This window comes from Adelges cooleyi, unplaced genomic scaffold (genome assembly GCF_023614345.1).
Source record: "Adelges cooleyi isolate 19-005CV unplaced genomic scaffold, UGA_ACOO_1.1 ACOO_flye_CR_arks_rails_tigmint_CR_PRNA_23, whole genome shotgun sequence".
Taxonomy (NCBI): domain Eukaryota; kingdom Metazoa; phylum Arthropoda; class Insecta; order Hemiptera; family Adelgidae; genus Adelges; species Adelges cooleyi.
The window spans coordinates 2,036,057-2,049,919 of NW_026095893.1; the positions used below are offsets into that span (position 1 = coordinate 2,036,057).

The 13,863-nt window shown below is 31.3% G+C and overlaps 1 protein-coding gene across 1 annotated transcript in view; it reads right to left on the minus strand.

Moving 5' to 3' along the window:
- The window catches only part of LOC126835822 (uncharacterized), a 44,787-nt gene extending 41,080 nt beyond the window's left edge, over positions 1–3,707 (minus strand). Inside the window, exon 1 of the mRNA XM_050568648.1 lies at positions 3,073–3,707. Coding sequence (XP_050424605.1) covers positions 3,073–3,170 — 98 coding nt within the window. The 5' untranslated portion in view covers positions 3,171–3,707. The remainder of the gene's footprint in view (positions 1–3,072) is intronic.
- Positions 3,708–13,863: the final 10,156 nt, after the last annotated feature.

Consider the following 13,863-nt stretch of genomic DNA (forward strand, 5'->3'; position numbering starts at 1 on the left):
TGCAAAACGGGTTGGGCTCGCCGTCGACGAGACGTATTGTAGCAAACTGTTTTTCGAAGAACACCGCCAATAATTATTATTATCGTCGAAAAAATGTTTCAATTTCCGCGTTTTACGACCGACGGATTGGTCATGCGAAAAGGTGCTGGACGTGAGAGGAAAAATAAAATATATGTTAAAATATGAAATGTATACTATATTACATTATGGCAACTTAAATTTGCCATTGTCATGGCCGTTTAACCCGATACGTGCGATGGACGCCGCTCAAATACGACGTCTTCGTTATTGTAGCATACTCCAAAACTGTTGTTGTTTGTTTGAGCGAAAATAATCATACTTACCGAAGGAAGGAAAAGCGGCGGTGGAAGGTAAAAACATGAAAAGTAGGCACTACAATGTAATAAACGAACGCATTAAAAAAAGTGAAACAAGCGACAAGCACAAAAAAACCAACCGTAGAATTGATTAACACATTTATTTTTTACAGTTTTCCCGCGCCGCCCAACGAAAGGGAAAAGTCGTCTCGGAAGTAAACGATTTGCATAACGAACAAGAGGCGTGTACTAGTCATAGAAATAAATGTTTTCCATAATCGCCGAATAATACTCCCGTAATGTGCACTCAATGCACTAGTTGGTTAGGGGTTCAGGGGTTCATTCGGTGTAGATGCACCGACCGACAATTAGGAGACGAGAAAACGCACACGACGTCACTATGGTAAATTTTCGGTATAATCAGTACCCGATCACGGATAAACCACAATTGCATCTACCGTTAACAAATATATTATTAAACATTAACTTTAATATTAAAACGTTTGAGGTTAAATACCGTTTATTGACGTTTTATTACCGTATGACAAACTTAAAATTGATCAATTTTGATTGAGTAACGTACATAATACATTGTATTATGTACTATATTATTATTATATACATTGTATTATCATTTTTCCGATTTAAAATTAACGTACGGTTGCCGTTTCCCGCTTTTCGGATCAGTCTCTGAATATTTGGGCGCCAATCGACTACCGTTCGTTACGAAGGTCGAAGCTGCGGGTGTACCGGTATGACTAAATAGTGTCTATAGTTTATAAATATATTATATTATACACATAATGTTACATTAGCGTCATTATATGAAATGTACGATCCAAGGACCTGGACAACGACACCTTGAATGTTATTCAAAAAACACGTATTATAATAATGCGGTAACCGAAGGTGCCATTTCGAACGCACGTCCGGCCGTTTACTGTAAATTGCATTATCATTTATCACGTTAATGTAGCACCTCCAGTACAACATTATCGTAATCCGATAATATATTATTTTTCGCGCTTTACCACAACCGTTCGTATGCACACACGCACACACAGTCTGGTGTTGTTGACGGTAGTTATAGCCGACTGCCCAGGTTCACTACGTTATAATAACTCTTACCTTGAGTCTTCTGATAATCTACAGTACATAAAATAGTAAACGTTTTGAAAATTACAGTTGTTGTTTGACAGAGAGCCGATGTGTCAGAAAACTATACGATTGAATAAAAAAAAATATTCCGAAATTTTAGTTTCCAGTTTTGATAATAAACACCGCGCAGTTTACACGAACCGATTAATAAGAAAAGAGCTCCCCGCCTGTGTTAAGAACCTCCCCACATGGGCGTTCTTCAAATCCTAAATAAGCTTGTATAGCGGATAATCGTTCCACTCGAGATCGACTTAATATATGTAATTTTAAAATGTGACCAGCCACGAGAATTATTAACGTGTATTATCATCATCATTATTTTAGTGTTTTTATTACGTCATTATAGTTTTTTTTTTTTTGGTGGCTAGACTCGAGACCTCGGGAGAAACGAGACAACTCGAGTAGGTATAATATAAAACCAAATAATAATACCTATGCACAATAATATTGTCCTTGAGTGGGCACACGATGGCGAAATACGCAGACAAGGGGAGAAGGCGGCAGAGGAGAAGGTTATTGACCCGCGGATTCTGTACTTCAAACTACCCCTCGGCCGAGAACAAACCTGTCTGGGCCTCAGGGGAGGGACGCGCGATACTATGTACGCCGTTACCGGGGCACCCGTCTGCAAATCAACAACGAAATTTGGGTCGGATCATTTTACCACCTACTGTTACTACTAGTACTACTACTACTACTACTACTATAATTATCGACTATCAGTAATTTCTATCCTGCAATTATTAACGCGTTTGCGTTTAGAAATGGAAACGACCGCGTTATTACTTGCTAGTTTAATTTTCTTTAGATCTCCACAGCCATACTACAATGTAGTATAAATTATAACGCACAAATCGTGACGGTTGTTCCCAATTCCTATATTTAATCACGATTTTTACGTTAACGCCAACAGTTTTCCTCTTTCACTGTTTGGCCTTGCCCGCGACCAGACGACTTGGTAGTCCAAACATTTTTTCCCCACATCTGTTGTTGTTACTATGGCTAAATAAACAGGCATGATGGCGGGATCACCAAATTGTCCTATCTTTGCACCCGTTTTGTCCCAGTCATGGAAGATGTTGTAATTTATAATGAGAAATTAATACAGTAAAATAATTATTTTTCTCGGGGCAATTTTCCTGCGCGGTCTTATTCGGCAATCATGCCTGTTTACGAAGTCATGGCCGTTATGCACTGTCGGCTTTTCGGTGCCAATGCAATAGAGTATAAACTAATGCCTGCCGGCGGCGGCAGGGGCTTCAATTGGTCGCTCTGTACGGTATTATTAGTATTATTGTTATTAACGGGTATTTTGCTTGTTATAGTCGGCAAAACCGAACGACAATGCGTGATTAAAAAAAAAAAAAAAAAATTTCATATTACCCATTTGGGTGGTACAACAATAATTGTTCGCCACCTAGCGGTCACGCCGACGGACGCGCGGCGGTCTGTGATAAGACGTTTCTGGGGTTTTTCTTGTGGCGTTTCGTTTCCAAAAATAAAACCTAACACGCGCGGTAAGGTGGGGGGCGGGCGGGGAATTGGATATTTTTTCTTTTAAAAAACCCTACCGCCAATACGGCTAAACAACACCGACCTGAGCGTTTTGTTCGTGTTCCTGGACCTCTTGTCGTCTTTGGGCAGACGCAGGTAGTCTTGATCGCCCAACAAGAACAGATCCTTGGATATGATCATCGTGCTGGCGACGGCGGCAACGGTCGTCGACGTCGTGTTGCGGTCGTCGTGGTGCTCGCGCGTTTTCGCTGTCTTCACGGCGAGATTTCGGCCGTCACTCCGTCGCTGTACGAACACACACCATTCGCTCGGCGTTCGATTAATTCATCAAACGAGACCCTCCACCATCGGAAACGCCGGTCGACGATGGGTGTTGACGGTGTGATTGGTGTGCGAGCGAACGATGCGACCGAAACGATTGCGCGCAATTTATTAAACGCGGTCGTCGTTGCCGGCGCGAGAACAAAACGAGGGCCGGGGAGAGCGCGAATTCAATTCGGCCGACGACAGAGTATTTTTTAAGTATTGTTATTATTATATGTTTGAACGTCGATAATATTTTTCAACTGCGGCTGATGCGCCGAGATTAGCAGCGGCGAGTATTGAAAATAAACAATATCGAAATACGGTCGCGATCTTTTCGAGCAGACCGGCACTGCTAACACACTGACAACGTGATACAGTGAACCAGATAGAGACGACTGAGCCGGTCACCCGGTTTCGTTCTCCGAAACCACGCGCACAGCAAATAAACACACACACACACACGCAGACGACGAGACCAGACCGTAGCGTAACCTGGCGGATAACCGGCAACGACAACGCACGTGCCGTTCATCTAGACCGAGCGAGAGGGAAAAAAAAATCATTCTTACACCGATCGTCTGTCTTATCGTCGATCTTCCCGTTCGACGAGTTCTCCGTTTAACCCCGTCGAACACTAATCGCATGTGACTTATGCATGCCCAATGTGGGCAGCCGCATCCCGAACAAAAATTACAAACGATACAAAACAAATTTCTCAGAACAGCTCTTAAAGCCCCATGGTATATGCGAAACGCGCAACTCCACAACGACACTGGAACACCATACCTAACCACGTGGATGAATGAACAATTTCAAACATTTCATTCGAAACTAAACACAATAGAAGGAGCCCTTCACTTCAACATTGGGAAAAGAACCAAAAACCGCCGACTAAAGCCACGTCTCCCACAAGATATCTTACTACCTCCAGAATCATCATCGTCATCTTCATCGTCGGTATCATCAGATTAATGACCTAATTTAAAACAACTCATAATTTATGTACAATTTGCTAAATTCAAATAATTATAAATTATTTTATTACTCTATTATGCCTACCTAATTATGTAACTTATTAATTAATATATTGTAAAAACAAGATTATGTTGAAACAATTAAAATATAATAAATAAAAAAAAAACGAATTGCATGTACTTACGAAATTCGTTGCGAATTGAAGGATAAAATACAAAAATTAAAAAAATAGCACAAAAAAAAGTATCAAATTTCCCACATTGTTCGGAGAATAATATAGGTACTGTAGTGGGATTGAAAGCGGTCTGTTTTTATGACTTTCTGTACCAAAATGCCTGACAAAATGTCAACTACTTAGAATGTTCCGATTTCAATTGTGCACAGATACGAGTTCTTTGGCTATATTACTAGATTACCTATTTAGGAAATAGATTTTTCCATTTTTGCTTTTTTATGTAAAATAAATGTTTTTAATATTGAAAACTGATCAACAAACTGACTTTTTTAAATGAAAATCTGCTTTTTACATAATATAGTAAAGTAGCCAAAGAACTTGAATTTTTTTTACAGAATTGAGATCGGACTATCGTAAGTAGGCGTAATTTTGTCAGGCTAATAGGTCTTAAATACCAAATAAAAACAGCACAATCCAAAAAAAAAATCTCATGAGGGGATGAAGCCGCTGGTATAATAGGTATCTCATTATAAAATAATGTTTTGAATATCTCAGGTTTATCAACTACGGGTGAGAAAAAATTCCAGTTTCAATTTATATGCTGCAATATTATTATTTATTACCATGTTATCAAATTTTCAATTAGTAAGTTATATATTAGCTTTACCGTTAATCCGAGCCCATCATTCGATTCCCCGCGGATAAAGCACTGTTGCTAACTCAATTCGACTGAAATATAAGATTATGGATGAAATTAAACTACATTTTCTGTCCTCCGCAAAAATTGACTATTTACTAAGGTCTAGGGTGAGAGACGTTTTATTAAAAATGCTACACTGTATGATGTATCTCATGTATCTAAAGTAAATATGTTTTCTGAAGAAATTCTTGAAAAGTCGAAATTGAATGAGACGATTTTTTAATTAAATTGCAAAAACTGGAAATTTAAATATTTTTGAACTTGAATTATTTTGAATTTTACGAGACTTTATATTTGTTAAGAATTATTAAATACCTATATTAAAATTACTATGCAAATAACCCACACAATTCGCTAAGTTATAAGAACTAGAAATTAATTACTTCTTGGTAAGTTAGTTGAATTCATTTTTAGTGTTGTTAAAATAGTGTCATTTAACATTTGTTTAACCCTTTCGTTACTGATATCCTCGTTCAAGGATTTAACTTTAAAAAATCAAAAAAAATATTAACAACGTATTATCATTATCAAAAATATTTTTAAACACAAGTTCTTGTATAGATTAATGACAAAAAAATCGACACAGCTATATTGATAACCAATATCAGTCCGGTTTGTTTAGCATCATATGTTTTCCGTATTTTCACAAATTTACAACATCTTTGTTTTCGATCCTAATACCTTTAAATATGGTAATAAAATTCTAGGATTTTTTGTGTTAACAAAATGTTTTTGGGCCGGCAGATTAGTGTTACCAACTGATATCATCTGTTTTACCGGCTTTTTGCACGATAACTTAAAATCCTTCTACAAGTCGGTCGGGAACCAACGGTATCGTTTTGTTGTACTTCTGTAATACCTATATTATTATGTAATGAAATATAATATTGCTTTGTTTGTGTTTTTATAAAAAATTAATAAAAACTTTATTCAACTAAAGGTATGCATTTAAAAATGGTTACATAAATTGTTGGAATGTATTTTTTAACACCTAAAACGTAACTATTTATTTTGTTCTTTTTAGAAACTATGGCCAGAAAGTTTTTACCTAAAAGTGATATAATAACTTTACTCAATGATGGTACAAATTCAGAATTTTCTGATCTTTCAGACGATGATGAATCTGAATTGGTACCAGAAAACGAATTTGAAAACTTACTGAAAACATATAACATTCATGACGATTTTCGTTTTGATTTACTTGAAGATATAAACGAAAAAGGCGAGCCTTTAGAAAATAATGTAAACTTAAATGCTCAAGATAATCAAAATGAAGTCAACGTTGAGTTTAATTTATCTGAATTACATAATCCTCCTAAAATTTTACCGAATTTACCAAATTTATTACCAGGCGTATCTATAAAAGAAATAAAATGATGCAACAAACCATTCCAAAGATCAGAAATCTGTCTTAAAAATTTAAAAGAACGTTCTGTACCCGATAAATTGCCAATACCATTAAAATATTTGTTGAAATACTTTTCGGAAGATGATTTTATACATATGGCGGGTTTTACTAATATTTATGCCCAACGAAATGGGGTAAAAAATTACGAAGAAACCAATTCCAATGAAATAAAAACTTTTGTTGGAATACATCTACTAATGGGAGTTTACGGTTTACCACGAATGTAGTATGTACTGGCAACAAAAGTCTAGGATAAATATAATAGCCGATCACATGTGGAAAAACAGATTTATTGAATTAAGATCCAATTTTTATGTAATTAACAATGATTGTGTACATCAAAATTGTACTGACAAATTTCAAAAAGTTCAACCTTTATACAATCGTATTGTGAACAGGTGTAATTCTCTAGAAGTTAAAAGAAATCTAAGTGTCGACGAGCAAATGCGAGGTAACTGTAATCCAAACATGTATTTTGAACTGTATAGCAAGTATTTAAAATTCTTGTTCAAAATATTTCAATTTTTTTAACTGGTAAAATACATATATTTTAAATTGTAATACCGTTTCAAATAATAAAGGCAATTATATAATGTTAAAAAAGTGGAACAGGCTAGAAAACAAAATTAAAATTTATATGTTTCCACAGACTTTGTATCGAAACTATTTTTTAGAACCCATGACCGCTCCAACCCAGCTATCCCCGATCCCTTGATTTTATACTAAATTGTTCAAATAACTCTTTTATATAACAAGTAAGAAATGTTCAGAGATCGAGTTGTTTTTCTTTCGATCCAAATTCTATATCACAATGAATGCCACACTGCAAACATAATAATATCATGTACCTATATATGTATTGCGGTGACATATTATACGTATAAGCGAGTTGAACTACGATAGGACTGTAGAAGGAACCATTTGTTTTGTTAGTGTTGTGTAACTATTGGTTCACGGATAAAATACTATCGTCAGCAATTGTTGATGTTACCAATGGCCGCGCAAAATGATTATTATTCAAATTAACTACATTAAGTGTTTTATATTGTTTTGTTTAATTTTGCATACTAATCCAATGTAAAATTAATATGATAGGCGCAACTAGACGGGTGAGGGAATTGGGGAGAAGTTAACCTCACCCGGTATAGTTTTTAGCAACGGTCTGTTTTTCTCGACTTACATTTTTATGTCGATGAATTCTCACAAACAGTTACCTATGTTTATAATTAATATTATAGTTTTCAGAAATTTCACCATTTCAACAGTTTGTACTATAAATTATTGTACTCGGTATTAATAAAAATGAATGTGCTTACAAAACAGTTTGTCTATCAAATAAAATACATTATAATATTTATTGTATTTTATTATTATTACATAATAGTTAAATTAAAAAAAAAATTGTTTTCTATACATTACCAAGTTTACCGTATATAATCGTGCTGATAAACTATTTAGGAAGAGTAAAAAAGAGTTGGAAAATCTCCAATTAAACATTTATCCATTTGTAAAAAATGATGCAGAACTGATGTAACGTGGACGGAATACATGGAGGTATATTATTAACAATAATTTATCAAGTTACTATGTTTTACATTTCACTTCTTAATACTATTATTTATTACTTATGTAGGTATTTTTTTATTTATTAGCTGGTTTTTTGTTAGTTAAAAATAATAATTAGTAGTTTTGTATTCATAATACTATATTTACGTATTATTTATTAGTTTTATAGCATTTAAAAAATAATAATTTTGATCATTATCAATATTGCAAAAGAAACGTTATTATAATTAAATTCTATTTTTTTTGCTGTGTGCATTTGTATATTTTAAAATTTGTTTACCTACAATAGTATTTTACCATCAATATTTTGTATACAAATATTTAAATACAATAAATTGGTAAGTTATCTTTCGTTCAAAATTACAGAATTAAATTACTGAAGTAAGTATAAAATTTTAAATAGTGTTTTAGTCATTTTTATTGGTCTTCTGTAGTTTTACACCGATAAAAAATACTTTCTACTCTTAACAAGATGTAATTGTTTACTATGTATTATATTTACACAATATTTGGTATTATTAATATTAACGCTTAAATTTAACAATAACATATATCTTGTATTAAAAGTAGACGGATTTTTTCCGTACAAAACTGCAGAAAATATATTAAAATTATTTAAAATTGTACACTTGCTTGTCAAGCAAGTTGCTTCAGTAACTTAAATTTGTTTAAAAAGGTTTTTGTTGTCACTTATCAACCATTTAAATTGTAATGCATTAAAACTTTTAAACGGGAAATAATTCATTTTTTCCTATGTACATAGTATTCTTTCTGCGATCAGTGTAATCGTATTAAAAGTATATTAACTTTGTACTTATCATGACAAAGTTGGTGATTTAACTTTTACGAGACGGAAAACGTTATAATTAAAATCAAATAAGTAGGTACGAGTCGTCCTTTATAATTTAAAACGTGTAATTAGGGTTGTTCTTAAATTTTACATGGCGTTGGATGACCGCCATTCGGCTGCAAATATTGAAAACAATTTTCTCTGATTTTTTGAAATGTTTATTTCATTCAATTGGTCTCTCTGTTTGCACATCAAATGTATCTATACTGTTACTGTAATTTATTTTGTGCGAAAAATAATTATAATATGCTGTACTTGTTATTCCATGTTTTGGGGTAGGCTAAAAAATATGAAGAAAAACATTGATCGACTTCTTATAGTGTTATAACAATCAAATAAAAACGATGAATTATCAAATACTAGTTTAAAATAATTACACGTTGTGCAAAAATCGCTAAAAAATCTAGCTAAGAAGAGATCTAGAGAAGAAAAGCAAAATGAAATGAATTTAAAGTAAATAATGTGCAACTCATAACTAAAAATAAAATATACTCTTCAGTTTCCACAAATTAAAACTCAAGTTCATTGATTCTTCCGAGATACAAAGAACATCGATTAAATGCGACCATACCTACATAAATATTTAATCTTAAGTGTGTTTGTCATCAAGATTATTATTTTGACAGTTATTTTATTAATGTACGAGTATGCATACAGTTAAACAAATATTTGGTATGGTGACTGATAAAAAAGTAACTCTTGTAAAAATAAAAGACTAAACAGGTTTAATTTATATAGTGTGTTTAAATAATAATTATTGTATTATATTTGCTATGTTATAACTTATAAGTTATAACCAACCTCCTTTTTCTACAAATTAGTGTAAAATCGTTTAAACTATTTCCCTTTTTACAATCCCTACCAAATCGTTTAAAATAATAATGTAAATTGCCTCAACATGTAATCCGTCATCAGTATAACAAGTAGAAAAGCTCGAATAAACTTATGAAGACGCTGCATACGTTTTGTTGGTTATAAAATACTCTTGATTTTTCTATAGTAAATGAGTTACAAGCTAATAGCCTTAAACTATATTGTCTTTTAGTGTGCCGCAAAATTGCTGGTGCATCACTCTTTTAAAATCAGTAAATTATATTATTTTCTATTCTACACTAATAACAATAATAACTGTACTTGAGCTTAATATTATGGCGTTAATTAAAAAAAAAAACAGAATTATTGCAGTAATTAACATTTTGTTGAAAAAAACAAAAAAAGATTGAAATAAAATGTAATTATATGTTATCCGACATATTATGTGATATATGTCAGGAGACAATTTTTTTTAAATATTATTTTAAATTGTTTGATTTGACATCGTATTTTCAATATTAATTCCACGTCGTTACTATTTCTAACTCCCGTCTATGATATTACCTACCTAAAATTATACTGATTCTGTGGTTACAAAAATAATGACTGACATTAAAGGCTTCGAAGTTAAATATTTATTAACATGTACTGTGAAGTAGGTGATGTAACAGTATCCCATTTCTAAAATGCACAATTTGTGTTGAGAATTTACAGGTATTGCATACAAGTTATCGAAATACGCATATGTATAATATTTCAGAATCAATCTTTTTTACTTATATAATCAAAAGTTAACATTATATAAGTAATGTAATTTTGAAAATCATTATTATAGTATATTATAAAATAGTGATGTTTTATAACAAAGTATTAAACTTTGTACGATAGTTTCAAATGTTTTTACTTTTTGATTATATTACGATCGCCAGAAATACCAAGGGGATTTACTTTTAGTAATTATTTATGCAAAGCCTTATGCTAGGTACGCGTAGTTATATCAATTCAAAGGTCAAGGTTTATTCACCTAATACAAAAACAATCTATGCAACGACCCTCGAACAGTTTTAAGATTGTGTTTTAACATTAAACATTAACTTTATGAGATGCAAATCAATTCGATCAATCGTATAATTTATTTAATTGTACAAAAAATCAACTGTACGTACTTTAAACGACTAATTCTCATCATAAAAAAGTATTATAACCAAACTTAATTATCAAAGTTGATAGGTCTACAGTTGCAATTGATACAAATTTAAAATCTATAACGTGTAAAACATTTAAATTAGGATTTAAAAGATTTTGGAGCACGCTGTCTATGATACGTGTAAATTGAGGTTGCAATATCATTGTTAACATGGCGTATCGTTATATCAACAGCAATTGAATTTGCAATTGGCTAATAAAAATAATAATCTTTTTTAATACGGCAATAATTTCTTTGAGTTAAATACTAATCTATCAAAGATAAAAATGAAATATTAGTTATTTATAGTTAAACTAATGAAGCATGCAAGTAATAAGCGAACATTTTACGTATAAATTACGTAGCCTATATAGGAATACACATCATTTGTATTATTGTATTATACAAGTCATTTTTAGGCTATATTTTCATGCTCTTTTGGCATCATAAATGTATTTTATTTCATAAATATATTTATATTTAATTTTGGGTTATAAAAAAACAGCTGTGTGCTCTTTTTGGCATTACAATTATTTGTACTAAGATTTGGGTAAAGTGTGTTCACATTTCTCATGTGAAAATTTACTTATTTCATACAAATTTTTTAGGTTTTAAAAAGTAAGTCATTAAAATAATAATATGTTTCTGAAAATTGCCTATACATAACGCCTTAAAATATGAGTAAGCTCTGTATGAATTGTATGAATAGTGACCGATGACTTTAAATTATTATAATAATAATTTTCCACAAGTGACACTAACTTTAATTTAATTACTTTAAGTTAAAATGTCAATAAACAGTTGTTACCACTTTACTTAACCACATATGATAATATTTTATCAGAACCAACAGTAACGTGTTTATAATATATTTGTATTTCCTTTTAAAATTATTTCATCTATCGTTATAGTGTTCCGCTCTACTTGCAGCTTTACTTGGAATAAAAATCAAAAACACTCGTTATTCGAGTTTTTTCTTTGTATATTTCACCTTAATACCATTTCTAGTTTTTTTCTTTCGGTTATTTAATCTTTGAATTATTTATTCGTTATTCTTACGTTTCTTTGAAAGTCTTCACGACTTTCTAAATGTTATTGGCTTACGGACTACGGTATATTTCTTTGTCCATTATATATGTATATATTTTTTTTTTTGTGAGTGTTTCAGACATCACTTTCTAGTGTCATACTTAGAATTTGTACTTAAAACAATATATTTTAAAACCAAAAATACTTTACAAGATGCATTGTAGTAACTTAAAAGAATAACTAATCAACGTGTATATTTTTTATCATGACTGAAATTATCCTAAATAAACGAGTGGATAGATTATGCACACTCATAAAGAGGAATTTATTTATTGAAAATACGGGTTAAGGCCAATGGGCAATATTTATAATATAATAATACAAATTAATGAATAATAGTACGGTATAGTATAGTTTAAATTTTCAGGAGGAGCAAAATAAGTTATTTTAATGAACCGGTTTTGATATAAACTGTGTTATCATTTTTATGATTTACAGAGCAACTATTATAAGTCTGATAAAAAAACACCATTAACAAAATATTTTCGGCGGCACGTGATTTATCAATATTGGTAATCATCTCATTTGGCCAAATTTAGATACGCGCTGTTGCCTGTTGCAGTATCAGCGACGATATGTCAACGGCTTTATATAAAAATATTAAAACAACATAGTTAAATACAATTATTTCATTTCAATCACGGTACTTAATGCTAAAGATGGCGTTCTGTACGAATACCATAATAAATCGATAGTCGGATAGGCAATAATCGTTTTTTCTTTAAGGGTCATTCACCGATTTGACTACTTCTTGCGATTATCTTATTAGTATAATTTGATATACGAAAGCTTCTTATAATGTGATTAAAGTGTTAATTTTTACTTTTTATACGTTGAAGGTATTCTGTCTTTTTTTTGTGCTATAATATACTGAGTTCATTGTAATCTAATCGGTATACATTTGAATGCTATATAGGAGATAATTGTGATTTGTGGTATATAAATATCTTAATATAATGTACAACACGGCTTTTGTTAGTTTTTGAGAAGCCAAATTTCGCTTGGTTCGTAAACAATACAAACAACGTAAAAACAAATCTATTAATTTCGAAAAAGTTTTTAATTAAAACATCTGCAAAATATTAAACCTATTTTAGTTTACTATAATCGCATATTTAAATTGGTATTTGTTTGAACAAAAAAAAAAAATGAATATGATAAAGTAAAGTTAAACCGAACAAATTTAAAATTTAAACAATGATTCAGTCTTACTTAAATTATTGTTTATGTTAAATTCAAAATTCCACAGGTTGACACGGCATCAATAATACGTGGTGGTAGATAATGTAAATTATATTTATTCTTATGGTTCAAGCCGTACAACAAATTTGTTATAAAATACTAAATAGACCAAGGTTGGATATGAATTGTAATTGTTAATTTCTTGAATTGTTTTCTCTGCTTAAACAATTATAAAGGAACAGTATGTAATACGTACCATGCACTTACTTTATTAAAAATTCATTAAAAACTAGGCCACTGCTAGCTATGCATAGTGTTAAATGTTGATATATTTTTTTAATCCTCCTACCATAAAAGTACAAAAGTGTTTCATGTATTAAACTATTTTGGCTTTCTATATTTTTAATAAAACAAATTTAGACAACTATTACGATATTTTAAAATCATAGGTATATAAATCCCGTCACTAAGTTTATTATTTAAATCTAAGTTTTAAATATATAATCAAAATAAATTTAACTTTGTTATAATATTTAGGATAATGCTTAAATGTCTTTATAATAAAATTTTGTTCAGAATGCCAAGTAGTCTAGTGTTGCTATTGAATTCACTTTTAAATTTTG